An 18,697-nucleotide genomic window follows, 5' to 3' on the forward strand; every position below is an offset into this window, starting at 1 on the left:
CTGGGTGACCTAGGGCCTAGGGCCACACACCGTCAGCCTAGCCTACCTCACAGGGTTGTTGTGAAGGTAAAACAGAGGAGAGGAGAACGATGTCAGCCCCCTTGGGTCCCCACTGGGGAGGAAGATAGGGTATCGATGAAGTATGTAAAATAAAAAATTTGGCTGCCGAGATACGCTTGTACCTGATGCAGGCAGAACATATATGAAGCTGCCTTGTAGTGAGTCAGACCCTGGGTCCATCAAAGTCAGCATTGTCTACTCAGACTGGCAGCGGCACTTCAGGGTCTCAAGCGGAGGTTTTTCACGCCTATTTGCCTGGACCCTTTTTAGTTGGAGATGCCGGGGATTGAACCTGGGACCTTCTGCTTCCCAAGCAGTTGCTCTACCACTGAGCCACCGTCCCTCCCGTATCTGCAAGAAATCTTAGAAGCCAGGCAGCTGCTGAATAAGATTTCCGGTCATCCCGGTTATTGATCTGGCTCCTTGGGCATGTGGAATTGGATAGTCTAGCCTGCCCACGTCAGACCTTGGACCACCAAGGAAGGGTCTGCAAGGAAGGCGATGCCAAACCACCTCTGCTTAATCCCTTGCCTTGGAAACCCTTTGAGAGGTTGACATCACTTTTCACCCACAGATTAGCTCCTTGCCTCTGACCCAGGGCCAGCCCTAGACGATCTGGCACTCTAGGCAAGGCTAACTTCTGAGCCCCCCCCCGCCCTCCCGCACTGATAACCAATTGTCAAAAAACGGATGAATTGCAGCGCCCGATCCGGTGCTCCCAGAAGACTGATGCCCTGGGGAATCCCCTAGTTTGCCTAGCGGCAGAGCCAATCCTGCTCTGACCAGCCAAAGCAAAATTCTTGAAACAGAAAGGAGTTTTTAAAGAAACAAAAAAAACGTCACACGCAAGAGCAGATTATGCAAAACAAGGTACATCGGGCCAACTTGCTCAACGTTTGCAGCTTGCAGAACTGCCTCTTTTTTTGGTACAGAATGTCAATAGGTCTTTGAGACGCAGGTTACGCGCAGCCATCTATACTTGTGAGCAGGGGTGGAATTCTAGCAGGAGCTCCTTTGCATATTAGGCCACACACCCCTGATGTAGCCAGTCCTTCAAGAACTTACAAAAAAAAGAGCCTTGTAAGCTCTTGGAGGATTGGCTACATCAAGGGAGTGTGGCCTAACATGCAAAGGTGCTCCTGCTAGGATTCCACTCGGAGTTGTGAGGGGGATTAGTTTGAGAGAAAACGATTGGTTGAGGGGAATCCATATAACCGCGTCCGAGTGGGGATTCAAAGCAGCATCTCATCGGATGCAGCCAAGATACTGCAGCTCTCGCACAGCCCACGCATGGCAGTTTGCAAATGCAGTGGGCAGTATACGTCCCACTAGAAATGGAAAACACAATTTAAAAAAAATTATTTTTATTTCCTGCATTTTTGGACCTCAAAGCGGGGCAGTGGGGGGGGCGGTGGGGAGAGCAGGTAGGAGCTGCTGCCGCCAGGACGAAGGAGTCATGAGCTTGTTGGCTTGTTGGATTAATTTGGAAAGCGCACTGAGTAGAGCCGATCAAAGGCCAGCGGGTTGGAGGTCCCTCCGAAGCTTTAGCACCCAAAGCTCGAGGATCGCAGGACAGAGCAGCAGCGGCTTCAAGGGTCGCTCCGGAGTGTTTCTCTGTACCTGGCAGAGCAGGCCAGAGGGGGACATGGGACAGGGAAAGGACCTGGCTCGGCAGTTCCTCGCTAGATCCAGGACAAGAAACGCTTCAGGGCGTTTCCACGGTCGCCTCCACCTTAGCTTTGCATACATTTTGAAGTACATTTTAAAGTCAAGCTGTTTTGAAGAAGAAGAAGATATTGGATTTATATCCCGCCCTCCACTCCAAAGAGTCTCAGAGCGGCTCACAATCTCCTTTCCCTTCCTCCCCCACAAACAGACACCCTGTGAGGTGGGTGGGGCTGGAGAGGGCTCTCACAGCAGCTGCCCTTTCAAGGACAACTCCTGCCAGAGCTATGGCTGCCCCAAGGCCATTCCAGCAGCTGCAAGTGGAGGAGTGGGGAATCAAACCCGGTTCTCCCAGATAAGAGTCCGCACACTTCACCACTACACCAAACTGGCTCATCGGCTGCTCGCCTTAAATTCCGGGCCTTTCGCTCTCACCTGACTGCTCGGAAGAATCAATACTACAGATTTCAAGCTGTTTTAAATATTGGATGTATGAAGCTGGATCAGGACATCCTTATGTCCTGAATTGCCTTTTTTTCTGCTCATGTCCTGAATTGCCTTTTTTTCTGCCTTTCGTCCCTGGGCCTTTGTGTTCAGCCAGCTCAAGTGGATTCTCTGGGTTTGTTTCAGAAGTGCTTAGAGGAATACTGGGGCGGTCTCGTTTGATTCCGTGCCCCCCCCCCCAAAAAAAAATTCCTTGGAGTCTTCACTAGCCAGGGACTCTCTTCCAAGACTGGTCTCTGTGGCACCCAGTGTTGACATATCAAGCAAAGCCTTTCTCCTCCTGCTATAGCTATCTAATATCAGGAGACGGAGAGGCCTTTGTTCATGGGTTGTGGGTTCATTTCCAGCAGACGGTGATTTTCTTTTTTGGGATGGCTTGTGGGGAGGGGCCATAAGCTCATTGTCAAAGCACATGTTTACTATAGCCTTCCCTGGGCAAGTTTTCCCTCCAAAACTTCTGCCCATCCAATCAGAGGGACAGAAGGAATCCTGGGGAATGTAGGGCCTGGAGCTACTCTAACACAGGCTTCCCTGGAACCTGTAGGCCTCGCTAGGCCTAGAATCATGACAGTAGACAATACAGGCCTAGACCAACGGTTCTGATCCAGCTTCATACATCCAATATTTAAAACAATTTGTAGTATTGATTCTTCCGAGCAGTCAGGTGAGAGGGAAAGGCCCGGAATTTAAGGCGAGCAGCCGATGAAAGGCTTCTCCATCGATCTGCCTTTGCAACAGTAAGCCGATTCGTTGAAGCAATTAGATTTAAACGGATGGGCATATTTTATTCATTCGGTTGCAATATTTATGCTCCTCCCTCTCCGTGTGCTGCTCCCGTGGCAGCTTCCAACTGTTATCCAAATGACAACATCAGTAAAACAAAAACAGTTATTTAAACCCACCACGGAACAACTTTTTGAAAAAAACAAACAGCCTTGTTGGGACGTGAGTGGGAGCAAGAAGAACTCTTCTTACACAAAGGAATCAAATAGCTGCCACTAATCATTAGAAGCTGGGCTTTTTTGTAGCAGGAACTCCTTTGCATATTAGGCCACACCCCTCTTATGTAGCCAATCCTTCAGGAGCTTACAGGGCTTTTAGTACAGGGCCTACCATAAGCTCCAGGAGGATTGGCTACATCAGGGGAGTGTGGCCTAATATGCAAAGGAGTTCCTGCTACAAAAAAAGCCCTGAATTTAGAAGGACATCAAGAGCTCCCCCCCATTCCTTGCGCTGTAGATGTGCCAGAACCCAAAGCAACCTTGAGATTTAAACGAGATCCTGATGCGCAGGCTTGCCGATTTTAAAATTTGCCCTCGTCGATCAAAGTTGGCCCCAAACCCGCGATTGAATCACTGAGAGGGGGAAAGCTTTCAGCCCTGCTGACGTTACGCCTTCCACCTATCTGGCCAAACAAAGAAGCGTAGAACTGGAAGGGATCCCGAGGGGCCATCTAGTCCAACCCCCTGCGCAGTGCAGGAAATTTACAGCTACTTCCCCCGCTCCCCCAGTGACTCCTGCTCTATGCCCAGGGGTAGCTTTGACTTTGGAAAGCTTATACCCCCAAAATCTCCTGATTTGTCCAAGAGCTGTTTTTGGTGCTGACTCTAAATCAGAATGACGTGATGTGGGGTACGTCTGGCGGGGAGGAGGGAAGGGTGCCCATCGCTATGTCTGTCTTCTTCCTTCTTCCTTCCTCTTTTTTTTCTCTCCTCCTTTCTTCTTTTCTCTCTTTCCGTTGTGTGTCTTGTGTCTTCCAGCGTTGCCTGTACGGAGAAGGGAAGCACACCCACGCGGCGCTCGGCCGCACTCTGCCGGGACGTCTCTGCTCCGAGGTCGGCTTTCTCTCCTTCCTCCTTAGCTCTATCCGGGATGATCCAACCCCCCCTCTTCTTCATTCCTTTTCCTCTGACCCAGTTGGGATGCAAAAGTCCCCCTCTCCCCTGCACTTTCTGTAATGAATGTTACTGAGCTGCGCAGATGCTTGGCTGTGAGTTGCATCTCTCCCCCTTTACCAAGACAAGGGAATGCACGGAGAAATATGGATGCAAACATCGGCTATTTTTTTTTTTGCAAGCTCTCCCCTCCCCCAACTCCCAGACCTGTTGCCCGTCTTCCCAGCAAGCACCGTACGCTCACCTTTCCCCCTGCTAAACGAGTCAATTCGGGCGGCTGCCGGTCGGTGTTTTAACGTATTCCCTTGCTTGGCTTTTTGGAACCGTCATGTTTTCCCTCCCTCTGTTCATTTCATGTGAGCGTTTTGCACATCTCTGTGTTTGTGTGTATGTGTGTGCACGTGCGGATGAATGGGTGACACTGTCACAGGGAGAACTCTAGTGATTTAGGTTACGACCGTGGCCATTGCGTAGGAGTAGGCAAGGCAGACAGCTGCCTTCAGTGCCAACTTGCCTAGGGGGTGCCTCTGGGTGTCCCCTCCCTCCGCCCCTCTCAGCTTCCTGGGTCATAGGCTTGGGAAACTGAGAGCAGCAGGATGGTGCGTTGGCGTGTGCTCTCCTCCAAGCAAGGGAAGCCCAGCTTGAAGGAGAACGCCCTCCCTGCCCAGCTACTCTTGCCTTCAAGGCAAAAACAGCCGGGCAGGGCGTTGGTGCGACTTCTCTGAGTCGGGCTTCCCTTGCTCCGCGCCTCCAAGAGAGCACTGTGCACGCCTGGCTCAGCCAGAGCCTGGCCAGCCCTCCTTCCATACTGCCGCGCCTGCTCTCCCCATGGGTAGGGATGCGGCGACAGGGCAGTTGCGGGGAGGGGGCAGGTCCTGGGCAGGTGCCAGCCTGGGGCGTCAGAGTCCCTAGCACTGGGCCTGGCTACAACTGGGGAAACACAGGATCAAATCCCCCCAAAGGCCAGCGGATGACCTCGGGCCATTCCTTCTCAGAGCCTGAAACTGCAAGTTAGTCGATTCCTTTGAAATGTGGTGACGGAGGAACGCTTTACGAATATTGTAGGCCACCAAAATGAGAAGCGGGTTCCAGGTCAAAGCGAGCCTGAACTCTGCATAGAAGCTAAAAGGACGAAACTGAGGCTGTCGTGCTTTGGTCTCATGGCGAGAAGACAGGAGTGTCTGGAAAAGACAGTCACGCGAGGAGGCGTCGGAAGGCAGAAGGGAAAGCAGGCGATCCAAGAGGAGATGGATTGATTCAACGCAGGGAGCCGCAAGAGCCCTCTGGTTGCAAGGCCCGAGCGAGACTGGCTCTGAGGGGGTGGCCTGAAGCCGACTAACGAGTTGTGAGATTTGAACTGGGGATCACCCAGATCACAGCTCGTTATCTCATCCGATTCCCCGTTCACAATATTAAAAGCCATTAAAAGCATTGCAATTTGTATGTAAGAACCTACTGCATTAGACAGTGGTTAACTCCATTGTATTCTCTAGAGCATGCGGCCCGGGGACTGAATCAGGCCCCCGGAGGGCTCCTATCAGGTCCCCGAGCAACTAGCTATCATCTGCTTCCTTCTCCCTCTCTCTTGCTTCCTTCTGCATCTCGACTTGCTTTGCCAGGCTTGCTCAATCGCACAGGAGCTACAGAGCAAAGCCTCTGTTTTCTCCATTGGCTGAGGCTCCTCCCTTGGGGAGCAAGGGAGGGGAGGGAGGGCATGCTTTGCCAGGCTCTCTCAATTGCACAGCAGAACTACTGAGCCAAGCTTCTCTTCTGAGGCTCCTCCCCCTCCTGGTCCCCTGAGGAAGACGGAAAGGGCTAGAGTTTCCTCTGCCCAGTTCCCTGGATCCCATGGGAGAGATACGAGGAAAGCTTTTTTTAAGACCACCAAATGCTAGTGTTTTAAGCATTTTTTTTAAAGTTTTGTCTGTGTCCTTTATAAAGCTTCTATCTCTGCTACCTGGCATTACATTTTATGCCACACATGGCGCAGCCCGACAAGGTCTTATTTATGTCAGATCCGGCCCCCATAACAAATGAGTTCAACACCCCTGTTCTAGAAGTATACATCGTATATTCTCTCTTGGTATATCTATATATATACACATAATAAAGTCATTGAAATACTCTAGATATATACATAATAATGTCATTAAAATGTCCTAGAGCAATATCTGTAAGAATATAGTTCACGCTTAAATGTGAATAATGTTGGCAACGATTAATATGCTACAATGTGTTTGATTAAAATACATCATATGAAGACATATGAAGCTGCCTTATACTGAATCAGACCCTTGGTCCATCAAAGTCAGTATTGTCTTCTCAGACTGGCAGCGGCTCTCCAGGGTCTCGAGCTGAGGTTTTTCACACCTATTTGCCTGGACCCTTTTTTGGAGATGCCGGGGATTGAACCTGGGACCTTCTGCTTCCCAAGCAGATGCTCTACCACTGAGCCACCGTCCCTCCCCACATCGTTAAAGACTTCATTGTTTCAGTCCCCCTTTTCTTGATCCTCAAGCATGCAGGTTGTCTTTCTGTGAAATTATTGCTGTCCAATTAATACACTGTCCTTTCTTTCCTACACAATTTGTTTTCTAATTTCTGCTTTTATTCCTACCCACCCCGGCCTCTCAGGTGACAAAAATTACGATACATGTGCTAAGACTAGACCCAGGTGAAGCCGTTCACAGCTCCCCTCTCAAGTGTTGGGAATATTTTTTTTTAAATTTTGCTTGTAGAAAACGAAGGCATTTCTATTTCAGAGTTCCATAAATATCCCTGATAGTGCAATTTGATATAATAACTAAGTTATAAATGATGCATCTTGCATGATTAAAACAGTAAAATAAGCGAGGGTTTGATAGGAAAATAAGTGTTCATTAATATTCTCAATTTCCATTGCCATCCCAAAAAAGTAGGGGGGGTTATATATTTAGTCTGTGGTCTTTTAGAGCCCCTTTAACACCAAGAGCTCATTAGAAAATACAATTTGGATTCCCGTTGTGACTTTGTCATGGTGTGTGTGTGTGTGTGTGTGTGTGTGTGTAGTAAAGGGTGCTTGTGTCTCTGAAACTCAATTGTCACTGTGGTGATCAGTCTGTGCCCAGACTGTACCGTTTCAAACAACAGGTAGGAGTGGATGTCATTAATACGCTGTGCAGTACATTCCAAATATCCCTGCATGACGAATAACAGCTTGTTAAGAGAGCCCTAGGCTAGAAAATGCTAGTGTTCCCTATGGAGGGGATTTCTTTTTTTTTGTATGGCAGAGCTTTCTGTTACTTGAGCCCCAGTGATATAGTTGAGCAGACCAAGCCATTTAATTAACAGGGACAGGGGCTGTGGCTTGGTGGCAGAACATCTGCTTGGCGCACAGAAGGTCCCAGGTTCAATCCCTGGCATCTCCAGTTAAAAGACCAGGCAGGGGGTGATGGGGAATCCCTCAGCCTGAGACCCTGGCTCAGTGGTAGAACATCTGCGTGGCACGCAGAAGGTCCCAGGTTCAATCCCTGGCATCTCCATTTAAAAGGACCAGGCAGGGAGTGATGGGAAAGACCTCAGCCTGAGACCCTGGCTCAGTGGTAGAACATCTGCATGGCACACAGAAGGTCCCAGGTTCAATCCCTGGCATCTCCAGTTAAAAGGACCAGGCAGGGAGTGATGGGAAAGACCTCAGCCTGAGACCCTGGCTCAGTGGTAGAACATCTGCGTGCCACGCAGAAGGTCCCAGGTTCAATCCCTGGCATCTCCAGTTAAAAGGACCAGGCAGGGAGTGATGGGAAAGACCTCAGCCTGAGACCCTGGCTCAGTGGTAGAACATCTGCATGGCACGCAGAAGGTCCCAGGTTCAATCCCTGGCATCTCCAGTTAAAAGGACCATGCAGGGGGTGATGGGGAAGCCCTCAGCCTGAGACCCTGGCTCAGTGGTAGAACATCTGCATGGCACGCAGAAGGTCCCAGGTTCAATCCCTGGCATCTCCAGTTAAAAGGACCATGCAGGGAGTGATGGGGAAGCCCTCAGCCTGAGACCCTGGCTCAGTGGTAGAACATCTGCATGGCACGCAGAAGGTCCCAGGTTCAATCCCTGGCATCTCCAGTTAAAAGGACCATGCAGGGGGTGATGGGGAAGCCCTCAGCCTGAGACCCTGGCTCAGTGGTAGAACATCTGCATGGCACGCAGAAGGTCCCAGGTTCAATCCCTGGCATCTCCAGTTAAAAGGACCAGGCCGGAGGTGATGGGAAAGACCTCTGTCTGAGTACCCAAGACTAACCTTGGAGGACCAAGGATCTGATTCAGTATAAGGCAGCTTCTTGTGCCCCTGCCAGCTTTGGGTAGGGAATTCCCTGCAGCTTTTGGGAATGGAGCCAATAGTAGGCGGAGTGGAGGGAGAGACCTCAGCATGGAGCAATGCCATAGAGTTCAACCTCCAGAGCAGCTGTTTTCTGATCTACGTAGTCTGGAGATGTAATTCCAGGAGATCGCCTGGCCCCACCTGGAGATTGGCAACCATACCACTGCCCTAGAAGGCTGCTGGCAGCCAAGAGCAAGCCCAGTAGCTCTGCCAGCCCCGCAGCAGGGGCCACCCAGTCAGCAGCACCCGCAGTGAGTGCCAATGGGCGGCCGTGCTGGAGGGGGCATGGGGTGAACCACCATCCCTTACTAGTTCTATTGACCAAGCAGCTCTGGTGGCGTTGCTATGGGAAATGCCGCAGGGCTTTCTTTTTTTAACTTCTCCGTCAGCTTCAGAGTACAGTCCGGAGTACAGTATCACCGCAGTGAAACTATGCCAAAGCAGCGTCTGAGTTGTCCGTCCATCTTGTTTTGCGCATCGTGGCCCCGCTTCCTCTCTGTCTGTCTGTCTCCTCTTCAGTGTCGTGTTTCCTTCCTTCCTTGCTAATCTTTCTCAGCACTGCCCTCCAGGGCTGTTGTTCCATCCCCTTTGGAATGCTTTCGCCCCCCGCCCCCCTCCCTGGGCCTGCGATTTGTCCACCACCCCCGCCGCCAGCTCACCTCAGTCCTGCCTTTAGTCTCCCTCTTTGGGCCTGTTAGTGGCCCCGAATCCATGTAGCAGTGGCTTAAAGTCCTTGGCAGCAGAACAGCAGCTGTCTCCCTCCCCCTCCCTCAGATCCTCTTGCCTGCGGGTTGCATGAAGATTATGGTTGCAGTAAATCTCTTTTCTTAAGCAAGAAAAACTGCTTGGAAAATCCACCTGCCTGACTCCTACACACCGTGGGGGTGACCTTCATAGGTTCCTTTTAGGAGCTGGAAAACACACTTAACGTGTCTCTGGGGTTGTGGGTAGAGCGCCCCCTAGCCACTGTTCCATGCAGTTAGAATTGTGCACCTGTGCTTTTCTCATTTTTTTAAAAAAGTTTCTAGTCCTCATGAATGGTGTAGGCGAGCCTCTACGAAGTCTCTTGAGAACAGCGAGCAGGATTTCCAGGGGTGAGGGGAAGCAGCCCTGCTCGATCGCTTCTGCTTCTCTCTGCCCTGTGTGTCTTAGCAGGAAATGGGTCGTGTATCAACGAAGCAGATAGATGTACACGTTCACTTAATGAGCATAATTTGTGCCAGTCAGAGGGCTTAGCATTTCTTGGCGAAGGATTTGGATTACCTTGGCACACAATATGTTTTTAATAGACTTCAGGAAAAGGGGGAAAAAATTGTCTGAGCTGGCTTGTATTTGAAGAACAAACCGTGCAGGCTGGCGGGTGTTTGCTGCGTTAATACTGGCTCATTTGGGGACAGGGATGCCAACCTCCAGGGGGAACCTGGGGATCCCCTGGAATTACAGCTTGTCTCCAAATGACAAAGAGCTGTTCTCCGGGAGAAAATGGATACTTTGGAGGGGGAATTCTGTGGCATTCTACCCCACTGAGGTTCCTGTCCTTCTCAGGCTCCATACCCAAATCTTCAGGAGTTTCCCAACTTGGATCTGGCCACCCTGCCCCCTCATCCCCTAGCAGGGGCCAGAGGAGACCTAGCAACCCTATTTGGTGATGTCAGAGAAGGCTGGCCGCCATTACTACCTCTCTTCTCCCTCCCTCCTCAAAAAAAAAAAAAATCACACTGGCAGCCATTTTGAAAGCATGCTGTTAGTCAGGGCTTTTTTTTCCTGAGGGAATGTGATGGAACAGAATTCCAGTACCTCTTAGTGAAAACAAAATTCTCAAAAAAAAAACCCCAATGTTCAAAAAGTTTATGAAGGGCGCCCGTGTGTTTCTCCTTCATTTCCCTCTTGAGAGTTCTGGCATCCCTTTTTCCAGATAAAAAGCTTTGCTGTTAGCCATTTAGTCCCAACTATATTTAGCGATCGCTTTGAGGCTGCCAAAAAGAGTGGAGGGAGTGAATATTTTGAACGTTACGCCCCTGTGTCCCCCATAACCCTTCTGAAATGGAGGAGTTATCCCAAGCGTGACAACGGTTGTCTCTTGGTTCCCTTGTCCTGTTTGTTTAGTTATCCAGAGAAGGGTGCGACCTGCCCCCTGCGACCTGTGATATTGATGCCCAAGCCTCATTAGGGAGCAGATCGGGCTGAAGGGACAAATCGCCCTCAGGCCTCCTCACGAGGAAGCCAAGAGGCATAACCAATTCATAATTTGTCCTCTGGGGAAAAGTGCGACAGACAGATACACACACACCCTCGGGAAGTATAGAATTGGCAAGGGCAGGACTGAAAGTAGGTCAGGAGAAATATTCAGGCAGATGGATGAGTAACGGTAGAGCATGAGGAACACACATCTCTTCATGTGTTGCTCTCGTGGTCCCAAAAGTCCACAGTGTACCTCTATGGAAGCCCCAGGGTGGCCATTTTCTCTATACGAGGTAGAAACTCCCTCAGAGATGATCCCAAGACATTTTGGTGCCAGAGGGAGAGAATCCAGCTGGGATCCCCTCACTCTGCAGTGGAAAAATTCTATCTCATAAACTAAATAACGGGTGTTTTGCTGCCTGTTAATGGACATCCCTCAAATCCGTTAAAACTTGGCTCCCTTGTGGTAAATCACCTCATGTTAACAGTAGGACCAGTTCTGAAGACCTGGGAGCAGTGCCTTCTGCGACAACATTTTGTATGGAGTCCTTGTTTTAGTTCCTACCTCCGTGAAGTGAGCTTGGGAATTACAGATGTGAAAGGTTTTGGGGTTTTTTTTTTTGTTTTAAACTGGATTAAGTTTCCATACAGAAGAAAGCCTCAGGCAAACAGACACTTAGGAGACACAGAGGAGGTTAAATAGAAATAATTCTGCTGGCAAAAACATTCTTCTTCTTTTTTTTTTGCCCTCACCACTGTCACGGCCTTATAAAAAGGCTTTTTACAGAACTGGGTGAGATCCACACACGTCTTGTAAACACTGCCTCTGGGCTAATGCGCTCCTGACACCCTTTATCTCTTGGTGGAAAGCAAAAGTGGGAGAAACAGTGGATGCTGAAACTAGCAAAAGGAGATAAAACCAAACCAGCTATGTCTGTGAGGACTGAGAGACCACAAACAGGGTCCAGAAGTCTCTTCAGTGAACATTTAATATGGTCATGACATGAGGATCTCTGCTTCAGAAGGTCGGCATCCTAAGCGACTGTGCCAGGAAATAATTCCTACTACATGTTTAGATTGCACTTTTCCAAAGGCCCTTTGAAGAATGTCACTACTGCACCTCAGCTTCCCTACTGGTAAACTTGGAGTTGCTTCCCCCTGGACCTGTAGAGAGCCCGTGAAAGTAGAGAGGGCATGAATCCAAGAACCCCGATCGCTAGACACTGTGGCAAGAGCTGAGGTGCATCTTCAGAAAAGGGTACAAGCAAAGGACATTTGAGGAAGGCCTTTCATCTTTGGGTTCAGGTAGTACAAGAAGGGTACCATAATCCATAGGGTTGTTATGAGGTGCTATGTACTTTTTTTCCTGAAAGGGCAAGATAAAATTGTACTAAATATAGGCACAGTAACTTAATATAAGGGAAATAATACTGAGTAAGGTCTTTTAAAATAACTTTTGGTTCTAACTTCTGCTTAAGGCAATAGCCATATGAGCAGTGATAGATAGATAGATAGATAGATAGATAGACAGACAGACAGACAGACAGACAGACAGACAGACAGACAGACAGACAGACAGACAGACGGACAGACGGACGGCCAAACTTGCTTAATGTAAGAGCCACATAGAATAACATCAGATGTTTGAGAGCCGCAGGACATGAATATCAGATGTTTGAGAGCTGGAAGGAAGGAAGGCAAACAGATGGGAGGTGGAAAGAAAGCAACTTTAATTTTAAATGCCTTCTCTGAGCTGCCAGATGGCTTAGCTTGGAGAAGTGATTTAAAGAGACAATTGCCTTCTCCAAGCCACCCAATGAGGTGGTGGGGGCTTTGAGAGCCACACAATGTTTGTGAAAGAGCCACATGTGGCTCCCGAGCAACAGTTTAGCCACCCCTGGATGGACGGACGGACAGACAGACTGATTGATTTCTTGCACTAAGGGGCAGTTCCTTTTTGCTCACCCTTTGTTCCCTCTGTGGAAGGCATCACCTCCAACTTTAAGCAAATGATAACGAGGCATAGTTGTGTTATTGCAGTGTTACCATAGTGTGGTAGCAATGATGTTAAAAAAGTGTGCTGCCTCCGTGAGGTCTGGCTGCATTCCCACACGGTGCATGTTTAGCATGCAGATTTCAATATATATATTTCTTTACAAATCCAGGAAATATGTTTTTTGGCATGTGAGTTCTCCCTAGCTTTGTAGATATTTGTTGCCATGAAACGCTTCATTCCTCCTAAATGCCAGCATTTTCAGGATCACAGAGTCCAGGATGTCCTGGTAAACAATGCGCTTCCTGAATAAAAAGAAGCTGTGTTATGTTCGCCAACTTAAGTAGACCCAGCTGCTTCCACTTCAGAAAGATTTGTTGGAGACAGGAATGTGTGTTTTCCTCTTCACCAAAGCTTTCAGAGCGAGCTGCGGCACCCAGAATAGAGGGATGGCTTCAGCATAGGCCGCAGGTTCCCTAACATGGTACCCGTGGGTACCGTGGCACTGGTGATACCTTATCCTGGTGCTCGCCACGTGTTTTGGAAAGAGGGCAGGGCCAGGTGGGGGCCTGTGCCCAGCAGGGCTTCTGTAGGGTTGCCAATCCCCAGGTGGGGGCAGGGGATCCCCTGCTTTGGAGGCCATCCCCCTCCCCTTCAGAAAGTGTGGGGGAGGAATGTCTGCTGGGCGCTCCATTGTTCCCTATGGAGACCAATTCCCTTAGGGTGAAATGGAGAATTGATCTGTAGGTATCTGGGGCTCTGTTGGAGGGGGAGGCTGTTTTTTGAGGTAGATGCACCACATTTTCAGCGTAGCATCCAGTGCCTCCCCCCCAAAATACCCTCCACATTTCAAAAGGATTGATCCAGGGGGTCCAATTGTATGAGCCCCAAAAGAAGGCGTCCCTATCCTTCATTATTTCCAGTGGAGGGAAGGCATTTAAGAGGTGTACGGTCCCTTTAAGTGTGATGGCCAGAACTCCCTTTGGAGTTCAGTTATGTTTGTCACACCCTTGCTCCTGGCTCCACCCCCAAAGCCCCCAGATATTTCTTGAATTAGACTTGACAGTGCTACTGAATGGCCATTGCGTGACTGAAGGTAAGCTGTGTATATGCATGAAAAGAGTTATAAACAGCCTCTTCATCTTCAAAGGCATCCCTTCTGCCTAAACTGATGTAAAGCTGCTATTAGAGTCAGGCATGACCGCACTCTGACATTTTGTGGTTGGCTCTGCCTCTTGTGGCAGCCATTTTGAAGTTTGCGCCCAGCACCCTGTGTCAGAATTCCAAAGATGACTGTAGGCTCAAAAAAATTTGGGGACCCCTGGCCTAGACTGTGCTGGGTTGGGCATGCTTCAAGGTCGCCAGTGTGATGAGAAGCGAATGACATCATCAGCTCATGGGCAATCTTCTGTAATGGCCCCAGAATTCACCAGGGTTTGGTCTCTTCTGGGAAACAATTCAATTGCACCTTGGTTTGGGCAACGATCTTCCCAGTTTGGTGTGTTCCAGCTGTTGTCACGCTTATGATAAGAACATGAAACTCTGAAATATTCTGATTTTAGTGCGTAGATCTGGGGACTGTACAAAACCTTGCCTCTTGCTGCTCATGTGCTCAGAATGGTCGCTACGTGTGACCCTGACAACTCTGTTCTCTCCGCCTGCTTACCCTGCCCTCCTGATGCAGATCTCGGCACTCCTAGCCCCTGCCTGAGCGTGGAGTGCACCTTCGGGGCCACCTGCGTGGTGAAGAACCAGGAGGCCGTGTGCGAATGCCAGCAGCTGTGCCAAACCGTGTATGATCCCGTCTGCGGCAGCAATAACCTCACGTATGGCAACCCCTGCGAGCTGGAGGCCATGGCTTGTGCCCTCCGGAAGGACATCAGAGTGAAACACAAAGGCCCTTGTGGTGAGTGGGGCTTCCTTTTCTGGAAGACTCGGGTAGAAGGATGTTTGTGATCCACCGATGGGCCGCTTCTTCGTTTCTAGTGGGCTGTCCACCAATTCCTGGTGGAGAAATGCTTTTCTGTTGGTAGACTTCTCGCACAGAGTTGGTAGGCTTTGTTTAGACAAGGCGTCTCTTACATTTTTATGTCACTGCACACAGATGAGTCATGCCTTAACTGTTCAGAAATCTTGAGTTTGTTTTCTTTCAAGCGAATCCTTAGAACGTTAGAGAAGCCATGTTGGATCAGGCCAATGACCTACCCAGTCCAAAACTGTGTCACCCAGTGGCCAAAACCCAGGTGCCATCAGGAGGTCCACCAGCGGGGCCACAACTTCTGAAGCCTTCCCACTGTTGTCCCCCAACATCAAGAGTACAGAGCACCACTGCGGCAGACATAAGAACGTAAGAGATGCTGTGTTGGATCAGGCCAATGGCCCATCCAGTCCAACATTCTGTGTCACATAAGAACATAAGAGAAGCCCTGTTGGATCAGGCCAATGGCCCATCCAGTCCAACACTCTGTGTCACACAGTGGCCAAAACCCTTCAGCTCCACGAATGAGCTTCAAAGTCATAAAGCAAGAGCCCAGGCTCACTCAATCGCATCAGATCTTGGAAGCTAAGCAGGCTCGAACCTGGCTAGTATGTGGATGGGAGACCTCTAAGGAATAAATCGAAGAAACAAAAATGATAAAATAATACCAGGGTTGTGCCACGGAGGCAGGCAATTGCAAACCACCTCTGGACATCTCTAAACATCTCTTGCCTTGAAAACCTTTTTGAGGTCGCCATAAGTTGGGCATGACTTGATAGCACTTTTCACTGTCACCGAGTAGTCCCCATGAGATTCATTTGCTCACTCCTGGATTGTTCTTGGGACGTAGTTTGATGCTGCTTTGCTTCTAAGACAGTGTGATTTTATTTTAAGGCTTTTGCTCTGATATCTTTATTGCGCTTTATACATTTTTTAAAAAGCTGTCATAAGAATCTGAATGGACTTGTTTTGGCAGGGTAATGTTTGTTTTAACCATAAATATTCTACTCTGCCTCCAGGGCTTATGGATGTTGACACACATGATTTTTATTAGACTAAGGAGCAGAAATAAGTTTACTCGTGGCAGGTTTAAGTTTTTAAGGATTGCCTTGAAGGTTGAGACCAGTACTCCCTCTAAGCTGTGGAGTCCTGTGAGCATAAATTAGCTTGCTCCGGGGCCATTTTTCCTGAGCTAAGACAAAAATGTGTGAGCAAGAGGCTAAAAAACTGGGAGCCGGCTCACACTAACTTAGCTTAGAGGGGACACTGCTTGAGGCCCATAATTAGTTCTAGTCTTGTGTTTATTGGGCGGTTTCTTTTGTGAGAAAGCAGGCGTCACTGGAAATGACAATAGTGCTAGGAAAAGTCGAAGGCATCAGGAAAAAAAGGAAGACCCAAATGGGGATGATTTGGCTCAGAAAAGGAAGACACAAGGGCCCTCCTTTTGCGAGACCTGAGCAAGGCTTTTAATGAGATGGCGTTTTGGAGGTCATTAATTCATACGGTTGCCATAAGACAGAAGCACTTATGTGGCCAACCAGCCTCCCCTGGGAAGTTCACAGGCAAAACATGGCCTTCCCCTATTCTTTTTTCCAGAACCTTGCTTTCAGTGGTCCACCATCCCTGTACACAGAGGCTCCATTCTTATCTGGGAGAACTGGGTTTGATTCCCCGCTCCTCCACTTGCAGCTGCTGGAATGGCCTTGGGTCAGCCATAGCTCTGGCAGAGGTTGTCCTTGAAAGGGCAGCTTCTGGGAGAGCCCTCTCAGCTCCACTCTCCTCACAAGGTGTCTGTTGTGGGGGAGGAAGATAAAGGAGATTGGGAGCGGCTCTGAGTCTCCGATTCAGAGAGAAGGGCGGGGTATAAATCTGCAGTCTTCTTCTTCTTACTTCTGATGATCCTTCACTGGGATTGTATAAAAGGTACATCGAGGTCAGTGCTCTGTTTCCGACAGAGCCACTCCCTTGATTTTGAGATACCCACCCAAAAGGCACGGAGGAGACAGCCGGCCTCTGCTGTTGTTCTCCTATAGCTGTTATTTAGGGGTGTGCTGCGACTGTACAGGGAGGATCTGTGCAGCCATCAGTGGATGATAGTAGACAAGTTCGCCTGATCCTCAGCTAACAGATGCAGCCACCCCTTCAGGTAGTGAATTCCGATTGTTGATTCTGCTGCACGGGGGTGGGATTCTAGCAGGAGCTCCTTTGCATATTAGGCCACACACCCCTGATGTAGCCAATCCTCCAAGAGCTTGCAAGGCTCTTTTTTGTATCTCTTGGAGGACTGGCTGCATCAGGGAGGTGTGGCCTAATATGCAAAAGAACGCCTGCTAGAATTCCACCCGTGCTGGTGTACCCCTTTGATAGTTTGCTGCAGGGCTTTTTTTTGTAGCGGGAACTCCTTTGCATACTAGGCCACACCCCCTGATGTAGCCAATCCTCCAAGAGCTTACAGTCGGCCCTGTAATAAGAACTCTGTAAGCTCTTGGAGGATTGGCGACATCAGGGATGTGTGGCCTAATATGCAAAGGAGTTCCTGCTACAAAAAAAGCCCTGGTTTGGTATTTAGCGCCAAGTAATTGCAAAAGATTATCTGGAATTTCATTAAGATGAGGCAGGGGGAAGCAAAAATTTCATCTCTCTACAATGTTAGTTAGGTGTTTACACCTCTCCCTAAGCACACACACACCCCTGGTAATATTTTTATTCTAGCGATACAGCCCCAGTGCCTTTTTCTGCGGCCCAGCATTTGATGCCTGATTCATGTCACCTTCTAAAAGTGCTGTGGTTAGCCTATTTAGCGCTGGGTAAATAGTTTGCCTGTTAATGGAGCGCAGGGGGGGTGGGGGAAGCGCATGCCTGGAAACTCTATTGCTGGAGAGACTCTACCTTGGCTTAATACTTTGCTTTCATGTTCCTTTGCATTTGGTAAACAAGTTGCGCAAAAATTCTTTGATAACAGGAAGCACGAAGGGGGGAGGGAGCGAAAACAAAAGCCCCCGTTGCCACGAGTGGCAACTACAGCACAGCTGGCTTTTGGCTGTTAGTCAAAGCGGCTACGGTTACTTAACAGCTGAGCTGAATTTCAGGTGGATTTCAGTCCCTGGGTGATGTTATTTTCCTGTTCACGTCCTGGTGGCTGTGCGTGGTCATGTTCGGTGGCAGCTGGCCATTGACAAAGCGTGTACTTGCTGTGGGGAAAGGCAAGGGGGTTCGCGGGCGGTGGGACTGATCCACGTGCTGGAACGTGGTTTGGAGCGCTGCCTCGGTATAGCGGGGTAGCAGCTGACTGCACATTGCCAATTTTTTTGCTGTAATTAAATTGGCAGGCGACACAGAGAGTTTAGGTTAAGACGCCGGGCGTAATTCTCATGTGTTTCTCAAGCAAGCTCCCGTGGAAACTGCACAAGAGAGCAACCACAGAAAGGCTGTGCAGATCCAGGAATGTTGAACCGGCTTCACCCTTTCTCCTTCAATTCAATGGTTTCCAATAGCTGAGACATTTTTCTGAACGAAAGAGACGCTCATAATCCAAAAAGTCTCAGGAGGGTAGCCACGTTGGTCTGCAGTGGAAGAGATAGACTCGAGTCAAGTAGCCCATTAAAGACCAACAAGAGGGAGACAACCTCTGAATCCCGGAGCCAGGAGGCAACATCAGGAGAAGGCCTCGGCCTCTATGCCCTATTGTTGGATCGCCAGAGGAACTGATTGGCCTCTGTGTGAGACAGGATGTTGGACTGAATGGACCACTGGTCTGATCCAGCAGGGCTCCTCTGATGTTCTTATGAAGACCTCAGCCTCTCTGCCTGTTGTTGGTCCTCCAGAAGAACTGGTTGGCCTCTGTGTGAGACAAGATGGTGGACTAGATGGACCACTGGTCTGATCCAGCAGGGCTCCTCTGATGTTCTTATGAAGGCCTCAGCCTCTCTGCCTGTTGTTGGTCCTCCAGAAGAACTGGTTAGCCTCTGTGTGAGACAAGATGGTGGACTAGATGGACCACTGGTCTGATCCAGCAGGGCTTTTCTTATGTTCTTATGAAGGCCTCAGCCTCTCTGCCTGTGATTGGCCC

The 18,697-nt window shown here is 49.4% G+C and overlaps 1 protein-coding gene across 6 annotated transcripts in view; it reads left to right on the forward strand.

Moving 5' to 3' along the window:
- The window catches only part of AGRN (agrin), a 489,507-nt gene that overhangs the window by 367,460 nt on the left and 103,350 nt on the right, over positions 1-18,697 (forward strand). For all 6 annotated transcript variants that reach the window (XM_060259433.1, XM_060259437.1, XM_060259431.1 and 3 more), the window contains one exon: positions 14,335-14,556. In XM_060259433.1, the coding sequence (XP_060115416.1) occupies positions 14,335-14,556 (222 nt within the window). The remainder of the gene's footprint in view (positions 1-14,334; positions 14,557-18,697) is intronic.

Source organism: Heteronotia binoei, chromosome 18 (genome assembly GCF_032191835.1).
Source record: "Heteronotia binoei isolate CCM8104 ecotype False Entrance Well chromosome 18, APGP_CSIRO_Hbin_v1, whole genome shotgun sequence".
Lineage (NCBI taxonomy): Eukaryota > Metazoa > Chordata > Lepidosauria > Squamata > Gekkonidae > Heteronotia > Heteronotia binoei.